The sequence below is a fragment of the Cervus elaphus genome, chromosome 12, assembly GCF_910594005.1.
Source record: "Cervus elaphus chromosome 12, mCerEla1.1, whole genome shotgun sequence".
Classification (NCBI taxonomy): domain Eukaryota; kingdom Metazoa; phylum Chordata; class Mammalia; order Artiodactyla; family Cervidae; genus Cervus; species Cervus elaphus.
The window spans coordinates 96,117,546-96,142,908 of NC_057826.1; the positions used below are offsets into that span (position 1 = coordinate 96,117,546).

At 38.9% G+C, this 25,363-nt stretch overlaps 1 protein-coding gene across 4 annotated transcripts in view; it reads right to left on the bottom strand.

Annotated features, from left to right (window-relative positions):
- Positions 1-5,278: 5,278 nt before the first annotated feature.
- Positions 5,279-25,363, bottom strand: part of KCNN2 (potassium calcium-activated channel subfamily N member 2) — a 477,213-nt gene continuing 457,128 nt past the window's right edge. For 3 of the 4 annotated variants that reach the window (XM_043920758.1, XM_043920759.1, XM_043920760.1), the window contains 5 exons: positions 23,645-23,755; positions 15,456-15,583; positions 11,907-11,915; positions 9,163-9,232; positions 5,279-5,886 (listed from right to left, as the gene is read on the bottom strand). In XM_043920758.1, coding sequence (XP_043776693.1) covers positions 5,599-5,886; positions 9,163-9,232; positions 11,907-11,915; positions 15,456-15,583; positions 23,645-23,755 — 606 coding nt within the window. In that variant the 3' untranslated portion in view covers positions 5,279-5,598. The remainder of the gene's footprint in view (positions 5,887-9,162; positions 9,233-11,906; positions 11,916-15,455; positions 15,584-23,644; positions 23,756-25,363) is intronic. The other variant, XM_043920761.1, reaches the window with a different exon arrangement.

Genomic DNA, 25,363 nt, shown 5'->3' on the forward strand with positions numbered 1-25,363 from the left:
CTGAGGCTTGGACCCTTTGGCATTCCCACCTGCAAGGTATTAACATGCTTATATACCTATTTCCAAAAATTATCCTGTCAAACTTTCAATTTTTCCAGTTTAATAGGTGAGAAGTGGTATATCATTCACTCAGTGGTAGTTTTAATCTGCATTTCTCTATGAATGAAAAGAACGTCTTTTGATCTGTTTAAAAATAATTTTATATCCTTCTTTGGTAAATCATCTACCTTATGCCCATTTTTCTATTTTCTATCAGGGTTTTAGAATTTTTTCTCTCAATTTTTGGGATTCCTTCTTTATATTAGAGATTTTGGTCCTTTGTAATAAATGTTGCAAATATTTCTTCCAGTTTATCAGCTTCTTTTCACTTTGTCACCATCTTTTCTCCCATGCTATGCAGTAGCTCTTTTATTTTTATGTAATCAAATTAATCAGTCTTCTGTTGCCTCTGGAGTCTAGAAAATAGTTCACTATCTTAGGGTTTTAGAGAAATTCAAGCACATTGTGTTTTAATACTTAAGTTGTTTCGGTTTTCACATTGAGCTCTCTGATTCATTTGGAATGTAGTCTTTTGTATGATGTAAAGTTTGGAAAGAGTTTTATCTCTTTTTAAAAATGTCTATCTAGTTCTTCCATGTCATTTATCAAAAAGTACATCTTTCATGTTTCTGTTAGTTCTTGGCCAATTCTAATAATAATTATTTTTCTTGATACCATGACTGTTGAGTTTTGGTTCATTTGATCTCTCCAGGATGAAAGGGATCTTAAAATCTACCACAACAATTGTTTTTCCTTTTATTTCTGGTAGGTTTGCTTCATATGCATTACTCTTTAGTGCACACAATTCATGTCAGCTTTCTCTTCAAGGATCAATTTAACATGACCATCCTTTTGTGATTTCATATTGTTTCTCTTCAATTCCATTAGTCTGAAATGAATGTTGCCATCATTGTTTTTGGTTGTTTGCACTAAACTAAATTATCCCCTGTAATTTGGGTTGTAACGTTTTTTCTATAATTTTATGTCCTTTCGAAAAAGCACATAGATGCATTTCATGTTGAACTCAATCTTAGACTATCTATCCTTGAAGAGTGTAAATTAAACCACTGTTACTTGTCAGGCTTCGTGTTATTCTTTACTCTGGACTCCTTGCCTTGTGTTTTCTCCTTTTTGTGCTTTCTTGCTGGTTTTTTTTGTTTCTTCCAAAATCATTTTAATGTACAGTTTTCTAATCATCAAGGTCAAGAATGAAGACCCATGTTATACTTTTTTCTCCTTTTTATAAACAAGTTTTCATTAAATACTTTTGCAAAGGTTCTTCCTTTAAATATTTAATCTTCAAATTAAAAAAAATACTGATTTTTAACCAATTTTTAGATTCTCTTTATTATTGATACCAAAAAGATATCCTATTAATGTGACTATTTGTAGAAAAAAGCAGGAACAGGAATCTCATAAAGATATAAAGGACTCCACACTGCAGCTATAGACCAATTGCTAGAAATTATTATTTTTTTTTTTAGCTTTTTTTTCCCCACTGCAACCTGATTTAAGAGCAATAACACCTTTGTTGTCAGTGTTCTCTGTTAAGTGAATTATAATCCCCAAACTCCCTGGACTTATTTTAGAACATATACAAGTAGTATTAACATTAAGCTTTTAAAGAAAGAAAGAAAATGAAAAGTGGCCCATTGCAGTTGTATTTAAGGAATTTCAACCTTTCCCCACAGTGGATATTATTTCCCCTGCAAACTCAAAAATAAAAATATTGACGCACTTAAAGTCTTTATCTAGGGATTGTCAGTTTTCTCTCTGGGACACTGTGATTTTATCCAAGAGAAAGGCTAACTTTGAGCTTATATTCCAGAAGGCCACGAAATTATCAATGTTTGACCTAACAGTTGCATTTATTAACAGTAAATGAATGAAAGTGAGAATGAATGAGAAAGAGGGGCGATAGGTGACGTGTAATCACATGATATGGGCAAAAACTGAAGAGACAGGATGCATCTACTCTAGTCTCCTTAAAGGGATGGTTGTTGGCATGGTGAAAACAGTGGGCTTTGAGACAGAAAAATGCAGACTTATTTTTTAAATATTCATTAATTTGGCAGAACCAGGTTTTTGCTGTGGCGTGTGGGATCTTGAGTTGCAGAGCATGAGCTCTTTGCTGTAGCCTGTGGGATCTAGTTCCCTGACCAGGGGTTGGACCCTGACCCCCTGCATTTGCAGCGCAGAGTCTTAGTCACTGGACCACTAGGGAAATCCCAGAATAATGCCTGCCAATGCAGGAGATATAAGAGACGTGGGTTCGATCGCTGGGTTGGGAAGATCCTCTGGAGGAGGAAATGGCAACCCACTCCAGTATTCTTGCCTGGAAAACTCCATAGGCAGAGGAGCCTGGTGGGTTACAGTCCATGGGGTCGCAAAGAGTCAGACACAACTCAGCAAGCACACACACACACAGACACACATTCTAGGATCACTTAAAAAAAGAGTTACAGGATCAGGAAGCCAATAAATGAATCCATAGCCCAGTAACTTTAAGAATTAATTAGGTGAGTGGAAGAATTCATAACCTCTACTATGAGGTATTAAAAGTTAAAAAGATAGGCAATGGGATGTTTGATATTTGTTGCATTATATTGGAAATAATATTAAAAAATGCCTACCGTCATTTGTTAAGATAGATGCTAGGATTTACAGAGCTCCGCTGTGTCTTTTTCCACTCATTTTGTAGATGAGAAAATGGGAAAAAGGAGGCTCAGAAGGATTAAGGGTGTTCAAGTACGTAGAACTAGCAGGAATTCAGTTCCAAACCCAATTCTGATTTTTAACCTCCTCTTTCCAGTTTTTCATTCTACTTCTCAAGGCTGGACAAAGTTGAAAAACAAAGCTGTAAAACTTCAATCCATCTCTCAAGATTTGAATGCAACCCAACCAACAGATTTTTATCCCAATTTCCATATTGTTTTGGAATGGAATTATTTGACTATTGCAGATGCTTTGATGGAGAGTCTCTGGCAAAACAGTTGCCAGTGGAGGTGACATTAGGAAGAAAGCATATAAAATTTTCTAGATCTACTACCTGTTGACTTTGGTTGATGATTTTTTAAGAGCATGGAATCTTATTTCTAGTGGCTAACTCATGACACTGTGTGTAAGTAGGGGAAATGAAGAAAAGTATTGAGGAAGGTGGTGCCATTGTAATTCACAATGATCGGTGGTGGTTGTATGTTCTGCTACTGGCTGTAGAGAAGAGAGGCTAGGGTGTGGTAGGTTGAAGTGTAACACACTCAGTTGTCATTAGAAAGCAAGTCATAGAGCTCACCAAAGATTGGTTATCTAAGGTCTCCTCAGAGGATCTTGCTCATGTTCAATGCCATGTGGGGAAAGGCTTGATAACATCAGGTAGAGTTATGTTCATTCAACAAATCATTGACGACAAATTCTATGCAACAGATGGGTTCTTGCCTCCTCTTCCAAATTGTGGATATTTGGTATTATTTAAAATACAGAAACAAAAGACCATACACTGTTGTTTAATCATGACCGGTCTGCATATACTTTGGATAAAGAAACAGGAAAAGATGAATTAAATGACATCCTCCATGAGGGAGGTGAATAAACACCAGGTAATGAAATTTAAATTAAAACTCATGTCTCTGCTCTCTTCTTCAAAAAGAGGAACAATATATTATTTTTGCCCTTATCTTCTAGTATTCTGGGATGGTGGTGCTAATTGACCAGTAAAATGATAATTAAGCTTAATTATCTGTTATTATGGTTTTCAGTCACAGAGATAGACTAGATAAGAACTAACTGCAAGAACCACAAGAATTAATCATTTTTTCACAGTTTCTCTCTTCCTTATATCCAGTGTTTATACCAAATACTTGATGTATTTTTGTATGTTACCCAAAATAAACTTTTCTTCATTCATGAAGTAAAAATCCTACTGGAGTAGGAATCTAAGTTCATTTAACTCAGCAGTTTGTTCCTATAAGCAGTACTTTAATAGTTTTACTTATTTGCAAGCCTTGTCTTCATTCTACACTGAAATATATAAGGTGTGTGAAAGAGCTTTATTTTCAGTCACTCTGGATAAGTAATAAATGGTAAGTGATTCTCATGCACTCTGAAGTAATCATACTTTTATGTCCTTGATCTTGAATGGAAACGTTTGAATTTTTGCATCAATTACAGAAAATAGTTATGAAAGTGATTTTATTCATTGAGTTATGCAAGCTGATGAATGTATAGCTCTAGTTTTGTGTTAAGAAAAACACTTGGAGGCTGTCTCATAAGGCAGACACCAAAGGGTGTTGTGTAGAATCAAGGGGAAGAGGGCAAAGGCAGATTTCTCTGAAAATGAAGGAGTCTTTTTTAGGTGTAAGCCACCCCAAGGGGGTTGGTTTCAGAGCTGTCCAAATGAAGTCTTATTTTTATCATGTTACCCCTGCCAGCTCTTCCCAGACTCTAGAGACTACCATGTTAGGGAAATCCAAACTGCTATTACCTCAAAGGTGGTTTTTCCAAACCCACTGCACTTTTAGAGTAATTCTGGAAAGAGATGTATTTGCACCAATAAATATGGAGTTCCTTTTCACAGAAACTGATCTTAACAGCCGTGAAACAAGCGTGCTAAAACTTTTGAAATTTAGCAGATGCCACTCACTTCCCAGTACCCACAGACCAAGAGTACAGACCGACCATTTGCTAGAGTTATGCTCATTTATGCTAATTATGCTATTGGGAGCTATGCAACCACACGTGTATATGAACATGTATGTGTATAATCCAAGCAGAGTGAATCTTGGGCCTCTCATAATAAATCCATGGAGAAAGATGAAATAAGTAGTTTACATCTAAAATTCTGCACCATTAACTCATAGACAGTGATGTACCCTGATACTTTCTTCAAGCAAATTTGCTGGTAAACTAGGAATAAAATAATTCTTGATAGCATCAGTGTCCCTAGTTCATATTATAGATTTTGATGTAACAGTCTCACTTTCCATATAAGCTGGAAACAAACTTAAATAGAAATGAGATGTGAACTCAAAGAATGGTAAGCTGGCCGGGTCAAACAGTTTTGACTATAATATTTCATAATGAGAGAAAATCTTAGTGACGAGGTATGGAGTAATTGAAAGACTTCTGTTGACTGGCCATACTTTTGGAAATAAAAATGATCAAAGTGCATTAGATGATAATCAGTCATTTTACCTTGAAAATAATGTGAAAAGTAAGCTTTTAGAAATGTCAAGTGACCAAATATGTGCAGAAATTAACTTTTTTTTATTATATATCATATAATGTAGTAGTAAAGTCTGTTTGAAGTGCATGAATAAAAAGTTAGTGAAATTACAGGAGGAACAATCTATATAGCAATAATAGGTGCATTCCCTGTGCATCTGAAAGAAAAAAAAAAGAGTTTTCACTCATTTTGGCCTAAAACTTAGTGTTCAGGTTCCCAGGATTCTGACATCAGAACCCGGATAACGCTGATTAGAACCATAGGGGCTTTACAATAAAAGCTAAAATATTGACCATATGATGGCAAAAAGTCTTATTTTGTGGTTAACTGATTCTCTTCTAGCTACTCTCTGATGAAGTTGGTGGCGCTGTAGAGGAGGACCGCCGCCTCCTGGACGAGGACCGGGACCGCTCAGCATCATAGGGGACGTGCTTGTCATAGTTCTCCATCTGAGCCTCGAGGAAGTCTCTCTGCTGCTGCCTGATGGTTTGGCTTATGAGCCCAGGCAGGGCGTGGATGCTACCGATCAAAGTCTCTAACTTCGTTTCCAGGGTAACGATCCTCTTCTCAAAGTCTTCACTTCTTTCATTTAAGTCGGAAATCATGTCATACATGATGTTCTGAGTCTAGAAAACAGGATTGAGAAGAACAGAGAGACAGAGAATGAAGGTTTAATTACACTTGCCCTGGAAGCAGACTAGCCAGCTATCAGAGGTTCAGGGCTGGTCTCCTCTTAGCAACTTGGAGTGCAACAGGGGTGTCAGCTAACTGAACACGTGACCTGGCCAAACAAATTCAGTGTGTCTGTTCAATGCCAGGACTTAGAACAGTAAGATCTTAGGAATTAATGTGATCCAGTTGCAGAAAATGGTTTGCAGGTATTGCTGGTGGTATTGTCCAAGGATTTTAAGTGGTGTGCGGAGAGACAAACATGCTTTGATTTTATATTTATGTATATACTTTAAGGGCTGTTAGAAAAGCTAGCAGGTCAAATTCATTTTGTAACATGTAATACTAATTAGGGCAAGGCTGATTGTTAAAAACAAGCCAATTTTAAAGAAAAATACATAATAGTGCAGATGGTATTGGGATATAGCAGACATTTTGACTGGAATATGAATGAAGTTTAGGGCAAACTGATTTGATCGAGTAATTTAGTAACTTAAAGCAATTAAAAATACCTTAATATCTTTTTGCTGCCTTATGTTCCAAATTATAGGCTCTCTTTGGGTCAAATAGAATTTTTACAGATAACGAGCAAGAGAATAAAAGTTAGAGGAGACACTAACGTTACCAATCTACCTTGTTAGCTATGGCTTAATTAGAACTAGGTGGTTTGAAATATGGAAATGTTTTCGGTGTCCTAGTGAATTTTCCAACTGGTTGTCCTGATCAGAGGGTATTCATAACTGACTCCCAGTTATAGTTCTGGAAATAGGAGACAAGAGACAGGGAAAGAGGACTTCAGTGCTGACCAGCTCATAACCAGACAGGGAAGAGGCTGATACAGAAAGGAAAGCTGGAGACGTTAACCTTGGCCCACTGCAGCCTTTCCCAAGCCTCAGACCTTTATGGCTAAGCCTGCTCTCCTATCATATTTCCCTCTATAATACGTGCTCTTATCCTGCTTAACAACCTCTTAGGGATGATAGATGAACTTACTGAATAAGGAAGTTGCTGTTCAGAACACAGGCAAACCTTCCTGGGTTTGGCCAGGAAGACAGTTCATTAACTCTATGTGAGATTATTCATTCAGTAAATACTAAACTCTTTACGTCGTGGACAGTCCTGCAATAATAATAAGCATGGCACTAAAGAAGTAACTGAAAGACACAGCATCTTGCCTCACAGATAATTTTACTTCAAGAGTATATTTATTATGTATAATAGCATATATTATAGTGAAATGATATATATTATATATATTATTTTCAAGTGACCTCTTTTATTTTTTCATAAAAATACCCAATTTCTTTTATCACTCAATCTAGGAGCGATAATAAGAACCTGCTCCTTCTTTGTTCACAGTGTGTCCCAGTGAGAACCACGGGTGTAAGTATTAGTTGAGCACATCTTCAGGCCTCATATATATGTGCTGCCCAGCTTAAATGAACTATACATGATCTCCTAGGGGTTCACTTCAGTTCAGTTGCCCAGTTGTGTCCGACTCTTTGCGACCCCATGGACTGCAGCACGCCAGGCCTCCCTGTCCATCACCAACTCCCAGAGTTTACCCAAACTCATGTCCACTGAGTTGGTGATGCCATCCAACCATCTCATCCTCTGTCATCCCCTTCTCCTCCTGCCTTCAATCTTTCCTAGCCTCAGGGTCTTTTCAAATGAGTCAGTTCTTCGCATCAGGTGGCCAAAGTAATGGAGTTTCAGCTTCAACATCAGTCCTTCCAATGAACACCCAGGCCTGATCTTCGTTAGGATGGACTGGTTGGATCTCCTTGCAGTCCAAGGGACTCTCAAGAGGCTTCTCCAACACCACAGTTTAAAAGCATCAATACTTCAGCGCTCAGCTTTCTTTATAGTCCAACTCTCACATCCATACATGACTACTGGAAAAACCATAGCCTTAACTAGATGGACCTTTGTTGGCAAAGTAATGTCTTTGTTTTAATATGCTGTCTAGGTTGGTCATAACTTTCCTGTCAAGGAGTAAGTGTCTTTTAATTTCATGGCTGCAGTCACCATCTACAGTGATTTTGGAGCCCTCCAAAATAAAGTCTGACACTTTTATAGTTTCCCCATCTATTTGCCATGAATACACGTAAATTTTACTCGGTGGGATAAGTCACTAAATACTTTGCTTCTATTTATAAGATATCAAATATTCCACTCCAACATATTTATACAGTATGTATTACTGATATACACTAAAATGAATTTAATTAATGGGACTAGGACAAATAGGTATAATTTTTGAAGAATATAATGGGGCCTTGTAAAGGACATAATTGTTACAGCAAACAAACAGCAGAACACAGGTCTGACTGAGAACTGCCTCTTTCAAAGCATTCATGTTAACAGGCCCAACACATACATAAATGCTGTTCTAATGCCTCATTTAAAATTTAGAACATTGAAAGGAATGTTGTCATTGTTGAAAAATATTCATATTTTGAAGTGTAGTTCACTTGAGAGGAACAACCAAAATAAACCAGATAAAACATCTAATCATGATATAAGAATTGGGGACTATTAATGTACTTTAAGAAAGTAGTGTGAAGACGTATAGATCAATGGAACAGGACAGAAAGCCTGTTGTTTAAAATAGGTAAAAAAAAATTTATTACTGAGTTCTATTTAGCCTTGAAAGTGAAAGTCACTCAGTCTTGTCTGACTGTTTGCAACCCCATGGTCTACACAGTCCATGGAATTCTCCAGGCCAGAATACTGGAATGGGTAGCCTTTTCCTTCTCCAGGGGATCGTCCCAACCCAGAGATCGAACCCAGATCTCTCACATTGCAGGCGGATTCTTTACCAGCTGAGCCAGAAGGGAAGCCCATTTAGCCTTGAACCTCATAGTAAAACCCAAGACCTGATTCTGCCCTCATAGGGATGAGACTAAGTCACATATAAGCATCCCAAAGGTATTGTCTCACATATTTATATTTATATTTCATCTCATATATTTACATTTATATTTCTAACTGAACTTCCAAATCTCTGCAAGCAGGAAAGCTTTTAGAATGGGGCTGAACATGTGTAGAGGGAAAGTACACATTAAGCAAGAGTTTTAGAAGAATTCTTCTAAGTTGGGCTGTCATGTCAGTATGGTCTGTTGGTTTGACTGGTTAAATAACTTTGGGTGGCCGCCTCCTGAAGTGTTACTGGTTTCTGTGCGTGATTAGTTCCAACAGGTGCGAATACGAGGGCTGAGACCCCAGCTCACCTTTGCCAGGTCCACCAAGGTGTTTGCTTGGTCGTTCAGTTTCCTCTGCTCCATTTTTACACTTCTTAATCTAAAAGACAGAATCTGAAGTCAGAAAGTTTTTTTTTTTTTTTCTTTTCTGCGACTATCATAAGCCTTCCAAAGAGCATGCACAAAATTGACAAGAGCAAATAACTGCATGGATAATGCCTTGAGTATTTGGGGGTAAAGTCCCAATTGGTTATGTATCTGGTACAATGAGAAGCATGCTTCCCCAACACCGCAAAAAGGAAGGGAGAGAGAGACTAAGAGATAAGGTGTCCTTAGGACAACTGTTTACCAGGGAGTCAAAGTTGAATTGAGAAAGGCTCATAAGGATTTAACCATATGAGAAAAGCCAAAACATTCCTTAAAGCCCCAGTATCGTGACAAATAGACATAGGAAGAAATATGCAAAGCAACTGGAATCTTATCAGTGTTGGCGCAGGAGCACCTTCCTATGTCTACGTGACTAGATACAGGTGTTAGCCCTGTTTAGTCTGAAATGGATTGGGTTAGGTATTTGAACCTGATGAAACACAGTGATAAGTGAGATTCTCATTAGCAACAAGAAAACTTTTATTCAACCAGCAGCAAGATAACTCAAAACACATAATTCTCTTATTCTTCATTGTATTTATTTCACTTGACTTTTACACTGCCACTGAATTTGAAGGGAAGCCAGACCATTTCCTTGGGAGAATTTCCCTTCATTTTTTATTGTAGATAAAAGTCACAGGACAATTAGAGTGTCTGACAGATGGTCTCTCTTCTACTCGTAAAGTTACTTTTAGAAACTTTTAAATAACATTGAGTATATCTGATTGACAGTCATAAAACCTTTTTTCTAAAAAAAATTCTGAATGAGTACCTACTATGCTGTAACTTAGTGACAATAATATTTCAACAAATATTTATTCAGTGCTCATTACCTAGCAAGAAATTAAGATTTTCCAACCAGAGAAAGGCAGTCTATTGCTCTTTAAGTCAACAATTCAAAGCTATGCTCCAAGAGAAGCAGGTCTCTCTGAGCTACTTCGTGAAAACCCATGCTAACCTTATTACTCTGGTGACAAGTCATTTTACAAAGTATAGTGTTAATGCTGGAGAATGTATTCTTGATTATTTCCCAATTTAAATGAAAGGTAATTGGCTAGAAGGGATACAAAAATTCACAGGGCAAGATTTTACTGCCAGGGAGATTTCTGTAACACATGTTCACAATGCTCAGTGATTTTTTTCCGAAATATGGATCTTCAATATGCCACCAAATCTGTCCATAGTGAAAAGACAGCTCCTCCTGCCAGTGAGCGTTTAAGTGACACCTGCTTCCAACACAATCTTTACCAATCTCAAACAGGTTAAGGTCAGATCTTGTGATTGTGACTATGTGTTTCTTTATTAGACTTGGAACTAATTTAACTGGCTCCTTTTTATGCTATTATAGTAATGGAATATGTTTTAGTCTAAAAGAAATTTACAAACACATATTTAAATCTAATATGTTGTTGAGAAATGTTTCTCTAAGTACTGAAAAGGGTTGCAGTTCTTGATGTGTGCCTTTTAAAAAGAGTGAAAAAAAAAACCCCAAACACAAGCAAACCAACTTTAAACAGGTGTGGGTCATTCTCGAGAAATGTGTTAGAGAAAATAACAGTGTCAGACAAGGACTCTATGCTTCTCGGCCCTAACCTGACATTCAGTTTCTTTGTGTGTGAAAAGAAGAGGGTTAGATTGGGATTTGCTTTCTGAAAGGCTGGATTTATACCAACGGAGGTGTTCTAGATGACTAAGTGATACTCAAGCAAGACATTAAAGAACACTAAAACAGATGGAGAGAGAGTTATTCCCTTTAATTCTCTTCCAATTCTTGAATTATTATAAGAAAAATCTCCCGGGCTAGTCCTATCCTGTTTTTATCTCCTAACACCTGCTCTTCCCGCTTTTTTTTTTTTTTTTTTAAGAGGGAGCAGAATCTCAGCTCAGAGCTCTCTGCAGGCAACAGCTTATGGCTTGAGTTCAATACCAGTGGCTTAGTTGTCAACTAATTTACTGTTCTCTCTCTCTCCTTGCTGGGAGTGACATATTTTTAAATCCATTTATGACAGGGATTTATATCAAGCTTTCTTTTCAGATTTAGGGCAGTCATAGCAGAGTTGGCACATGAATGACTCGAAGTTTGGGGCCACCGGATGAGAGGTCTCCAGCATCGGGTCAGGACAGCACAGTTCTGAGCTCTGCCAGCCTGCTAGCAGGGCCGGTGCTGGGCCCCTGGCTGAGGCGGGTCTTCCCCCTTCCACACAACATACTTCTCTTGGCTAACTCTAGTATGCCTCTGACAGTAGAATTTTGCCCATTTCATTTTCTGCTAATCTGGAAAGCTGATGTAGAGTAGGCTTGAACTTAAATCATCTTGCCATGTTGCCACTTAGACTGCCTGTAAAGCAGAATTGGTACAAAAAGCCTATGTAAGCTGCAGCTGCCAGAATAAAAGGTAACATGCAGGTGTGCATTTTATTTCTCCCCCCACACAAAAAGAAGAATAAGAAACATATGTTGATTTCTTCCTTGTGAACTTCACTTATCACAGGAAAATATCATGATTTCGGAACACATTTCCACAGCAGCAATCAGACTACTAGAATTCACAATAAAGGGTCCGCTTGGATGCATGCAGCCGGTAGGAAATTCTGCGAATGCTGAAAGGAGCGGCTCACACAACTTACTTCCGCGCTCTATGTTTCATTTTGTTGAAATAAAAAGACAAAACAAAAGAAAAGAAACTGTAAAATATTCTGGAACAAAATAACACAGAGTGGTGTTCAGTGTGCACAGGGGGCTCGATTCGTTAGCTGGAAGGTCCTGTTAAGATTCTGCAGGGTTTGGGCATATTGATCAGAGAGAAACACTATTCCGTTATGTCATCACCCTTCTGCATTGCTACTGTACTCCCCCACCTGAAAGCATATAGCTTCCTCCAGAACTAGAGCTCGGAAGGAAGAACTTGGATCAAGTTATCTTGGCCTCTTTGAAACGTGACATTCAAGTAAAATAGGAGATGTTTTTGCCTAGTGTGAATAGGATATAGTTAAATGGATACTACTCTAAACAACAGGATTACACTTTTTTTGGAGGGGGTACTTCTTTTCCAAGTCGGGGCTATTGGGAAGCCTTGTTTTCTGAAAGGTGGGTAATCTAACACTCTCTGTTATAGAAATTATTGGATTTCGTGACTTTGAGATAAGTGCATGTTAACTGATGAGTCTCTAACTGAGACTTAAGAATGAGAAGCTGTAAAGTTGATACCAGAGAAAGTGGTAAAAGTTACAGGAACAGAATGCTTCATGCACTAAGTGACGATCTCCAAAGACAGACAGGGTCCTAAAAAGAGGACACAGGCCTGCAGAGTTAGGCATCCATCGGAGACTAGAAAGTCCTGTGTCTGGGATAGAGGCCGTGAGGCTTGGGAAAGAGAAGGACAGCTGAGACAGAGGAGGCTGGTAGAGGGCATAGAGCTCCTGCAAAGCTCTCAGGACAAATCAGAGGAGAGCAGAGGCCAGGAGAGCTCTAGTAAATGAATGGGTACATTTTCCCTCAACTGGCAAGATCCGGTTTCCCCCGCTACTGATGGACGAGGCTGGGCAGTGAAGGCAGTAAAGGCCATGCCCGTAGGAATCGAGCCCTATGTGCTTTCCTTTATGACTTCACTCACTAAGTTCAAATGAAAGGTAATTATGCATAATTAGAATAATCTAGCCCCACCCAGCCCATCTACTTTTCACAAAGTTGTAAGGACCCTCCCACCTCAAAGGAAACCCCTTAGTCCCAAGACTAGTTTACAAAACAATTTATCTTTGAGTTGCTTGAAGCTCATTTGCTTTAGAAGTACACACAGCTACAGAAGAAACAATGAGAAATGTCTGAAAGAAGCAGAAGAATCACGTGTGGCTTCCTCTGCCCAAAGGCAGCATGCTGAAAGACACACGACACCTACACCATGAACCCCTTCACCTCAGGTCAGCACATCTTGTTGCAATACACCAATTGGTTAGGAACAGCTTTTATACTTAGTTTCCCCAAATATTTTTTTTGCCTTTTTATTATAGAAATTTTCAAACCTACAGCAAAGTTGAAAAAATTTTACAATGAATATCCCTAAGTTGTTCCCCAAAGTTTTGAGTGTGAATGTATTCTGAGCTTAAGAGGTCTATGACAAACTTATATAAATATATAAATAACCACCATTTATACATGACTTTAGAATTATGAGGAAAACTGTCAAAGCGTTTATTTGTTTCAGTTCTATGAAAGTTTATCAATGCCATCAAAGGCAAGTGTCACATTTCATTATATACTGAAGACACAGTACACTAGCAGGAAGGGATACTAACATAATCCCAGAGGAAATGGGATGTGTGATTGCTGAACCCAAAGACTGACCCATGGGCTCAATTCCACATCACCTCTCATCCTTTCAGCCAGGACACTACATCGTCTCACAACCACAAAGGTACGTTTTCTTTTTAATAGATCCGAACAAAATAGGTTAGCATCGAAACGTTCAAGTACAAAGAAAGAATTCTCCGCAATATACCATGGGCACCTTTTGTATGAATGCTGAGGTTACTGTGTTGTTTGGTTTCGGGGGGCATGTAGGAACGATCACTCTAAGGAAAGTTTACCAGGTGACTCTTGAGGGGGAGGTGAAAGCTTAGCATCGCTCAGGGGACCTACTCTCTTAGGTCTAAGCCTCAAGAAATCAAGATGTGGAGGTAAGCAGTCCAGGTGTGGTACCTAGCTTTAAAGGCAGCTATGACTCTAGGAAGCAAGCTCCGGCTCGTGAGCTGGGTCTCATACAATGTTCCTCTCTTTCACTTTTACTCTTCCCCAGACTTGGAAAGAGTACTTTCTTAACATTCTTTTCTTTGTAATGCGGAAAATGCATAGTTGTGTGTGTCCAGTCAAGTCACAGAGCTGAAGCAGAAATAGTGTCACTCTGGTGCTGGTGGCAGTGAGGAAAGCATATATGTGGATCGCTAAGACGGCAGTGAAGACCAGCTACTCGGCTGCGTGTGCAGAACCTCCTATTTTAGAGCTTGGGTTCTTGGATTTTATTTTCATTAGGGAAGGGAGAAATTTCTATAGACATACATGTATGTCTATAAATATAGACACATTCCACATTTTCAGTGTTACCTCTTTAAAAAGGGCAGTGGATGGGCAGGTGAAAAGGTAGAAGATGAATGATTGGTGATTTTCCACAGAATGTAAGTGTAATATATACATGAATTACCTAAATAAGTAAAATGAAAACTTCAACCTCAGAACTTCCTGTCGGCTGTGCTAATTAGCTCTGAGAAAACACATCTCACTCTCTAATCTGGACACCTAGTATTTACCTACCTTTCCATGATTACCCTGGTAGGTTGCATGAGAAAAGTCAGTTTTCTGACCCATCAATGTGATGCGTCTGCCCTTCTCCATATAGAAATGGCATTAAGAGCAAGGCTGCATGACATCACAGCTGACACCCACATGATGTACTTACGGTAATGATGCTGCCAGCCTGGGGGGAGAAAGACCTGGTGCTTTCAAATTATCATGGAAACTTACTAGATAGAGATGTTTGGTTTAAAGCCTATGATGGTATAACAATAAAATGGTATGAATGACTTAAACAAATTGAGTAACTGTGGCTTGGATAAAGTCTGAATAAAGACGAAAGAGTGCAAGGCCTATAGGAACTCTAAAATCAATAATGAACATATAGCATATAGAAAATCCCCCAAATCCTGATTAAAAACTAATTTAAAAATTCAAGTATTAAATCAACTGCATGTACTACCTTCATATAAAGATGTTTGGCAGTATATTAAAAAAAATCCAAGTAGATCATAAAATGTTAAATTTCTTTCAAAATTTTGTACTAGATACAAACTAAACATCTTAGAGCAAACTATATGAATAAATAAATGTAAAATTAAGATTTTAACTGAAATTATTCCTTTTATTAAAAAAAAAGAAACTGAATAGACACTTTAATTAATATATTATGTGGCTATTCTCCCAATAATAAATGATTTTTCATCATAAAATGAACTGACAAATGAAATTCTAAGAAAATTTATGGAATTATTAAAATGCCAAATAATGTCTTCTGGGAACAAACATGATAATGTTCTCTTTTTCCTTCCCTCATGAAAGAAGAATAAGCAGGTACAAGAATTAAAACCCAGAGATACCAATGCAGAATGAAAGTGAAGAATGGTACTTACTGATGAATAGCTTGCAAGAATTTCCGTTGATGTTTTCTGACTTTTGCATGATCTATCTTTTTTACTAGCTTTGTATTTTTGTAAATTAGCCATGTTTCCCTGAGTACATTGGCAGCTGCATTTTTCACCTGTTAGGAAAACAAACAAACACAGCTGGTGATCAGTTCCAGAGCAGAATCCTTTGCAACTTGGTTGGGGGTCTATTCTTCAGCCTGATGATCACCGTAAGCTCTAGCGCTGCTTAGTAACTCAAAATTGTTTTCTTGAATCTGTGCCTTTTGAAAAGGACCTATATCTGTCTGAGAACACTTACCTTGAAATAAGAGGGGCTACTGATCTCTTTTTTGGGCTAACCTCCTCCATGAGGAACCTTTCACTCACCACTTAAAGAAAAAAAGCAGCAGCAGTTACTGCTTTCTTCACCTTGTACTGCAATTGCTTTCTCCATGTTCTTCATTTCCCCGGAGAAGGGCGAGGTGCCAGAAGGCCAAGGTTAACCTTGTCCTTTGCAGCTTGTTCAGCATTTCTGGCTGAGCTCTACAGGAAGGGCATGTTCCCACTGCTGAATGTACAAGGAAACCCAGTCATCCAGCCTCCCAGCATGACTCAGCAAACGGCATGCTTGTTAGCACATCTTAATCAACTGACAGAGTCTATGTTGTCAAGATTTTGTTGGTAATTTAAATACACTGTGTTTCACATGGACAGGACAAACCCAAAGGATGTCAGTGACACTGCCAAAACTTATTGCGGCTGATGGAAAGTGTGAATACTTCCCAGTGAGACTTCAATCACTTACTTTCTTGATTCGTCTTTAAAAACCCCTGCAAGTCCTCTTTCTTGTTCGTAAGACAAGAACTGATGACCCAGAGCTTTCAACTGTGCTTGTTATAAGCTACTTATTCTGCGGTTGATCCATTTAATTCTTTTGAATGGTAGACAAAGGATGTCTCACAAGGAGAACTGCAGGCTAAAGGGGGACTGGGTGGAGGAAGACAACTTTTTAAAGGTGAAATAATATCATTTGCAGCACCATGGGTGGGCCTAGAGCTTGTCATTCTGAGTGAAATAAGTCAGACAGGTAAGTGGAAGTATCGTATGACATCCCTTATACGTGAACTAAAAACACATGATACAAATGAACTTATTTATAAAACAGACTCAAAGACTTTAGAGAACACACTTATGGTTGTCAGGGGAAAAGACTGGGGGAATGAATAGTTAGGGAGTGTGGGATGGACACGTACACATTAATATTTAAAGTGGATAACCAACAAGGGCCAACTATATAGCACAGGGAACTCTGCTCAGTGTCATGTGACAGCCTGAACTGGAGGCAGGGTTGTGGCAGAATGGATACATGTATACGGACACATATACAATGTGTATGTATGGCTGAGTCCCTTTGGTCCACCTGAAATTATCATAACGTTGCTGATCGGCTATACCGCAATATGAAATAAAAAGTGTTTTTTTTTTTTTTTTTTTTTTTTAAGGCAGTGTCGTGGGGAAAGACAGAATGATGAGTTGGGCTTCAGAAACAGATTTTAAGTCTTTGACTTTGGACCAACCAAATCAGGTCAAGGAGGTTAGCTAACCTTGTAGAACTTGAGTTTTCTCTAACATGAAAAGGTTAAAGAGAATTATTGTCAGTACTTTTCAGAGCTTAGAATTATAATCAGAGAGAGTATTATAATTTACCAAAACTATGGCCCAAGTAGGCATGTGTGTTTTTCTGCTTTAGTAGAGAAAGCATCAGCCTTGGTGGCTGATGGTGAATCCTTTTCCTTAGTGCTGAAATGCTTTCTTTTTGAGTGAAACTGTATTGCTAGAACCCACTTTAAGAAAATGGCTGGTATCTTAAGACTGCTTTTAGTTGTGACTTCCTTTGGATATTCATTAGACTCTGCACAGGGAACAGTCTGCAACCAACAGAAAAATGACTGAAGCATGGGATGCCGAACACCTGCAGTGCATGTAAGTGACATCACCACCACCCACAGTGAAGTGAAAAGGTGCTCCAGTTAGTGCTTGGATCCTCACTCTTACGCAAACACATTTCTCTTCCTCACAGAGGTAGGAGTCTGTTCAGAAGGCTCTTCCATCTGGCATTGACATCCTTTGTAAAGGTAAGAAACTGAATATAGTGTAAATTGCTCAGGTTGGAGGACCCAGCTTTTGTTTAATTTTTATTTGGCTGCTGCTGCTGCTAAGTCACTTCAGTTGTGTCCGACTCTGTGCAACCCCATAGATGGCAGCCCACCAGGCTCCCTCATCCCTGGGATTCTCCAGGCAAGAACACTGGAGTGGGTTGCCATTTCTTTCTCCAATGCATGAAAGTGAAAAGTGAAAGTGAAGTCGCTCAGTCGTGTCTGACTCTGTGTGACCCCATGGACTGCAGCCTACCAGGCTCCTCTGTCCATTGGATTTTCCAGGCAAGAGTACTGGAGTGGGGTGCCATTGCCTTCTCTGATTTGGAGTATAGTTGATTAACAATAATGTGTTAGTTACATGTGCACAACAAAGTGATTCAGTTATACCCATACAAGGATCCATTATTTTTCAAATTATTTTCCCATTTGTTATAGAACATTGAACAGAATTTCCCGTGCTACACAGTAGGCCCTGGCTGGTTATTTATTTGAAATACAGCTGTGTGTACCTGACAATCCTGAATTCCCAGTCTATCTGCCCTCATCCACCCTTTCTCCCTGATCGCCGTAAATTCATTTTGTGTGTTCCTGTTTTGTAAATAAGTTCATTTGTATCATTTTTTTTTAGATTCTGCATATAAGCAATATCATATGATGTTTGTCTTTGTCTGATTTACTTTAATTAGTATGATAATCTCCAGGTCCATCCATAGTGCTGCAAATGGCATTATTTCATTCTTTTTTATGGCTGAGTAATATCCCATTGTATATATGTACCACGTTTTCTTTAGCCATTCATTTGTTGCTGAACACTGAGGTTGCTTCCACATCTTGGCAATTGTAAACAATGAACACTGGGTGCACATATCCTTTCGAATCATGGTTTTCTTTGGATACAAAACCAGGAGAGGAATTGCTGGACCTAATGGAGCTCTGTTTTTAGTTTTGAAAGGAACTTCCATACTGCTCTCCATAGGGGTTGTACCAATTTACATTCCCATCAACAGTGTAGAAGGGTTTCCTTTTCTGCACACTCTCTCTAGCATGTATTGTTTGTAGACTCTTTGATGATGGCCATTCTGACTGGTGTGAGATGACACCTCATTGTAGTTTTGATTTCCATTTCTCTAATACTTAGTGATGTCAAGTGTCTTTTCATGTTTATTTTGGCCATCTGTATGTCTTCTATGGAGAAATATCTATTTAGGTCTTTGGCTCATTTTTTTGGTTTGATTGTTCGTTTTTGATATAGAGCCATATGAGCTCTTTGTAAATCTCATTAAAGAATATTATCATTTCGTTCTTTCACATGGAGCTGTCCAGTTTCCTGGCACCACTTACTGAAGAGTCTGTCTTTTCTCCATTGTAAAGTCTTGCTTCCTTTGTCATAGATTAACTGACCACAGGGGTGTGGGTTTATTTCTGGGCCTTCTATCCTGTTCCATTGATCTATATTTCTGTTTTGATGACTTCAGCTTTGTAGGATGACCTTGTTTTTAAAGAGTGGACAGGGAAGTGACCAGTACTGCCCGGGGTTAGGACAGGCCTTTTCCCACTTAGCAAGGAGAAGGGCTGTTTACTGGAGGTCTCAGCTCTCTGAGCAGCTGTACTGCCTGGAAGACTGGTAAGGGATCTGGTGTATCCTCCCTTCCTGGTTTTTTCAGCTCAAGACACAGAATAAGAACCTAGAACACAGACTGGCGAGGCAGCTAGAAAAGTGGGTAAGTAGTACTGAGAAAAAACACGGCAGTTGAACATAGGAGTGTTTGCAACAGAACATAGCAACTGATTTTGGTTTGGATTCTCATCTACAAAGAGCAAATGCCAAATTGGTTAAGTCCAGAAATTTTTCAAAAGTGATCCAATGCTCATCCTTAATGTATTTTAAAAGGTTCTTTGGGATGGTAGAGGACTGACTGGAGGGGAGTTGGGGTGGGTTATAGTTGAGAGTTCTGACAAGACACCTGCTCCTTGGAAGGAAAGCTGTGACAAATCTAGGCAGCACATTAAAAATCAGAGACATCACTTTGCTGACAAAGGTCTATATAGTCAAAGCTATGGTTTTTCCAGTAGTCATGTACGGATGTGAGAGCTGGACCATGAAGAAGGCTGAATGCCAAACAATTGATGCTTTTGAACTGTGGTGTTGGAGAAGACTCTTGAGAGTCGCTTGGACAGCAAGGAGATCCAACCAGCCCATCCTAAAGGAAATCAACCCTGAATACTCATTGGAAGGACTGATGCTGAAGCTCCAATACTTTGGCCACCTAATATGAAGAGCCAACTCACTGGAAAAGACCCTGATGCTGGGAAAGACTGATGGCAGGAGAAGGGGATGACAGAGGATGAGATGGTTGGATGGCATCACCAACTCGATGGACAGAGACAGTGAAGGACAGGGAGGCCCGGCATGCTGCAGTCCATGGGGTTGCACAGAGTCGGGCACAACTCAATGGCTGAACAACAACAACAAAGAAATTTATACTACTGAAAGTATTGGGGTGGCCAAAAAGTTAGCTCAGGTTTTTCTGTAAGATGTTATGGAAAAACCCAAATGAACTTTTTGGCCAACCCAATAGTAATAGTCATCAGATGACTCCAACCCACTTCACAGGTATAAAGGACGTGACATACTATTTTATAATTACTAATGAATCAGCATATATTAAAGTCATAGGTAGTAAGGTAAAATATATTTTTAAGTGAAACAATACTTTATAAACCACAAAACCTCTTACAGCTGATTGACTTTTAAGTGAATATCTGCTTTGTTCAATCCTACAAGATACATATAATTAGAGCATTATATAACAGGCTACTTTGTTTATAGATTTCCTTTGATTTTCACTACTTTCTTTTTCAACTTATATATTTCTGTCTTTTTGTCTTTCTCTTGCTTCTTCCCTCAGGGGCTTTTATGCGTGCAATACTTTGTCTTTTCCAAAATTCAAGGGGAAGGAACATAATCTGTTTTAAGATGCAGGAGGGCTTCTTAACTCTCATTCTGATAATTACGGTAAACTGTTGCTCCATATACTATGGGTGATACCTCCAGGATGCCCAGGGAGAAACAAAGGTCACTAAGTCTGTGCAGCTTAGCAGGACATGTGCTCCCTGCCCCTGCAGCAGCAGAGACGGATGCGCTTAGGGCACCAACCTTTCTCACCAGCCTGGTCCTTCTTTAGACCAGGTGCCTGGGGCAGGGTGAATGGAGCAGGGCAATGGCTCCATGCATTTTTTTCAGCCTACTAGGATATGTAGCCATGCACGATATAAAAGCTGTACAAAGTAAAGCCTCTCAAACTTCTGTTCACTTCTGAGATACCTGCAAGAGACAAAAGTACGTAACTGCACAATAGCGTTCTTATTATGGATCTGATTGAGAATTCTTAACAGGATTGGAAACACCCACTGTGGACATTAATATGTATAATTATCCTTCATAGCACATCTAGCGACTTGAAAAATTATGCCTGGGCTCTCAGAATTGCTTGTTTTCGGGTTTCTTTCCAAAACGTAAGTAACCAGAGGGCCAAACGCCAAGATTTACTCTTGGTTCAGACCCGAATGTACAGTAATAGTGATAGATTTCCCAAAGCTTTAGCATAGTAAACAAACTGTCTCTGTAAGGTGATTTGCTAGATATCTGTTAAATAGCTGTCCTGTCTTACTAAGCCTACTGATGAGTTATTGGTATTATGCTTCCTTTTTGAAATCCTTAGAATATTCTGGTTACGGAGGCCACTGGCCATTTTTGAATTGCAGTGTATCATGTAAGTGGTTGTAACTACATAGGACAGTCCTCTGAATGTTACTGCCCAGCGAATTGTATGTTCTACTTTCAAACACTGCATTTTGTGTGGTGAATGTAGTCCCGCAGAGAAAAGATTTCTGTATAAAATTGTTCCTCGAACTTTGTGGATGGGGAATAATTTTTCATGGAAATTGTTAAGATACACAATGGAAGACTTGGAAGGTTACATTTTTTCCTGCAAGAGTAATCTACCTTTTAACATTCATATTGCTTTTTGTTTAGATACTTATTAAGATTTCAGAATGTTGTGGCTATTATTACTCCTGTTGACCACCAGAAAACTTCAGTGTAGTGTTTCAGGGAATGGTTGTAGCTTTCTCTAGCAATAAGGAGCACCCTTGAATGTGTCTTTTGAATCTCTCATGTTAGTAACTATGTGTGGCTTTCAGGTCCTTCTTTATTAAAAATTATAAATGGGCCCACTTAAAAATTCCATAAATAACTAAATGGAAAGGAATCAATTACATTCATTGATAACTATGACAAATGACATTCATTGATAACTATATAAAGTAATGCAGAGAGGACCACAAAAAGGCTATTATTTTCATATACTGTATTGAGTATAGTAATGGAATGGCTCTCATAAACTGGAAGTTTATGTTTGATTCTAATGCCATCTTAACATTTGCTCTTGTACTTAGTGACATTTTGCCTATAAAAATAGATCTGTCAGCAAGCCTGCTTGAGTGTCTTTTTCAGACCTATTAAAGACTCTGGTCACAAGAAATATTGCAAAGTAGCTTCACTTTTAAGAAATAGTAGTGAGATAATAGAATTAAGGCATCATAAACATGATGTGTGTGTGTGCTTAGTCACTCAGTTGTGTCTGACTCTCTGAGACCCCATGGACTGTAGCCTGCCAGGTTCATCTGTCTGTGGGGATTCTCCAGGCAAGAACACTAGAGTGGGTTACCATGCCCTCTTCCAGGGCACCTTCCCAACCCAGGCATCATACTCAGGTCTCCTGCATTTCAGGCAGATTCTTTACTGTCTGAGCCATCAGGGAAGCCCAATAAGCATGATGCAGAATGTGAATTTTGAAAGTAGAACAGTACTTCTTACTGAAAAAGCTTTCTACAAACAACATGACTCTGAATTCAACATTGTTGTGGTTTAGTCTCTAAGTTGTGTCTGACTCTTTTGTGACCCCATGGACTGGAGTCTACCAGGCTCCTATGTCCATGGGATTTCCCAGGTGAGAATACTGGAGTGGGTTGCCAGTTCCTTCTCCATAATTCAACACTATCGACAGGGAATTTATCAAATATACATAAGAACTTACAACAGAAAAGCAGTAACATCAGAAACTTGATCAGTTTGGGGAAATCAGTCCTAGTCATTAAAACTAAAGGAAGGTCACTTGGCTCGCAGATCTGATCCTTAAAGGGGACCCAAGGGCAACATAAGGGAGAGCACAAGTCTTTTTTTTGCCAAGCAGGAAGAGTCACAACTTTCATCTGATTTGCTGAAGGAAAAGCATTATGAAAGTTTAAAACTCTCTGATCCCTGGAATATAGCAGTTAATTCAGAACCCCAACAATATTAGACTTATGTGGTCTATTTTTATACTTGAGTAAATACCAAGATTTCCCAATTATTTCCTGACTGACCTAAAGTTAGGAAAAGTTTAGTCTCCAGTCAGATGGAACTGACTTCAAGAATGCTTTCACTTTAAACCATGTCATTTCAGCTTCAGCGGTCAAAGTAAAGCTATTATTGCCCAACAGTGACAGCAAATAAGAGCTCCAGACAAGACGGCAGAGTAGAAGGATCTGCGCTTACTTCCTCTCACAAAAACACCAAAATCATAACTAATTGCTGAACAGCCATCAACAAAAAAGGACTAGAACCTACCAAAAAAGACCTGCTCCTTCCAAAGGAAGAAGCCACAAGGAAATGGCAGGAGGGGTGCATTCGTGATTCAGTCCAGTCCCACACCCCACAGGTAGGCAACCCTCACACTGAAAAATAATTATATCACAGAGATGCTCTCCCTCTGTTCTCTCACAGGAGTGAGAGGTCTGAACCCACATAGGGGTCCCCAGACCAGGGGACTGGCATCAGGAGGAGACCCCAGAGCATGTGTAAGTAAGTCACTTTGCTATATACCTGAAACTATAATGACATTGCAAATCAACTATACCCCAATATAAAATGATTTAAAACAAAGAAAGGAAAACACGACTCTTCCCTCTGGAGCTACGGGGGTGGTGACTTACTCGTTTTGTCAGCTGAGTGTCCATCATGAAGTTGTGCACATGCTTTTCTGCTTTGGTAAGTTCTAGCTTCCTTGCCACCACAGCGACCACCAGGGCTGTGCAACCAGCTCCCTGAAAAGCAGGGGAGACGAGAAAACCCCGAGAGTCATTATTTTTGGTCTCAACCACGTTAAATAATGTTTTGTACTATGTACATGACTACCTAGAGATAAAAAGTAAACTGTAGCAATTGCTGTCTTCCATCAATATGATAGAAACTGCATGGCCAATAAACATAAGTAACATGCCTTTAGACTGACATCAAAAAATGTAAAATAGGTGAACTAAGAACTAAAATGTGATGTTTGTATCGAACGTATTTTAATTACATGAAATGAACGGTAAAACAGCAACTTGCTGAATTTTCAGACTTAAAAACAGAGCAAATCAGTTACACGTAAAGACAGAGCAAAACAGAAACATAAATCAGTGAATTAGCATAAATTCACAGAAAGGAACTAAGGATTATTCTCTAAAAAGTAAAATTCTATAATCTGTCAAGAAGAAACCAGCAGGTCTTCAGGATGGCCAACTGTAAAAAGTCAGGAATGGTAACAGATGCATTGTATGCACAGCTTCAAACCGGTCCATGCATAGAACAGAAAGGATCGCAGAAAGGTCTGAACCTGGACAACACACATATAGGAAATGCTAAAGATCAGGGGTAACCACCTTACTGCCCCAGATGTTTACCAGCATGAAGAAAGGCACGTGCCACCTTTATTCTGAAAAACTCAACAGTGGTCCCTTCTCTAAGTTATAGGCTATCGTACTGACCTCTTAGGAGAAGTGTGATACTGCCAGGCTCCAGAGATGAAAGCCCTGCTGCTCTGGGGTCAAGGTGCATGCATTCCAAGTTGTGAGGCACGAGGTCTTCTTGATTCAAAGACCAGTGATTACATTCGGAGTCAGGAGGCAAAGCTGGGACACCCATGGGAGGGCCCCGACAGAGCCTCAACCTTGGGAGAACCGCAGAGAGCTGAGACTACCTAGCTGTCTCGGTACAGAGATAACAGTGAGCCGCAGGAGATGGGCACAAACAGTGAGACCTTATGGTACTTGGGGATCTTGCAACAGACTGAAATCCTTTTAAACTAGCTTTAAATAGCATCCCCTTTATGTTAGCTAAGATGGTAGGATGCTCACTGAATAGCCCTCCAAGAGAATCTCAAATGTACACAAGGAAACCTGGTTTTCCTCATTCCCAACAGGTTTAAAAATCACTAGTTTTAATTGCAACTCTGCAGCTCCTTAAAAATGTGGTCTACGTCCTAAATATTTAAGAATAAGGGATTGGTTATTACTTAAAGCATTTTCATACTATAAAAATAATAAAATTTTATTCCTATATCTAAAGACTATAAAATTTAGACAAGTAAGTTAAAAACTTGTATATATAACTTGATTCTAATTTTATTTTTTTTTAAAGGAATTCATATTTGGAAAGCAAAGAAGCCCAACTGTGAAAAGAGCTTCTCTCTCAATGGCTGGAATAGCGGTAAGTTAATTTATTCTTTGTGCTTTCCTTAACAGTCCACGTTATTTACATTGAATACATATTACTTATACAAGCAAATGCTCACATATAAAGTGACAAAGTTTGTAGTTTAAGAAAACATTTAACCTAACCTTTACCTATCTTTATTAATCTTAAAAATTCAACCTAGGAAAATGATCTTT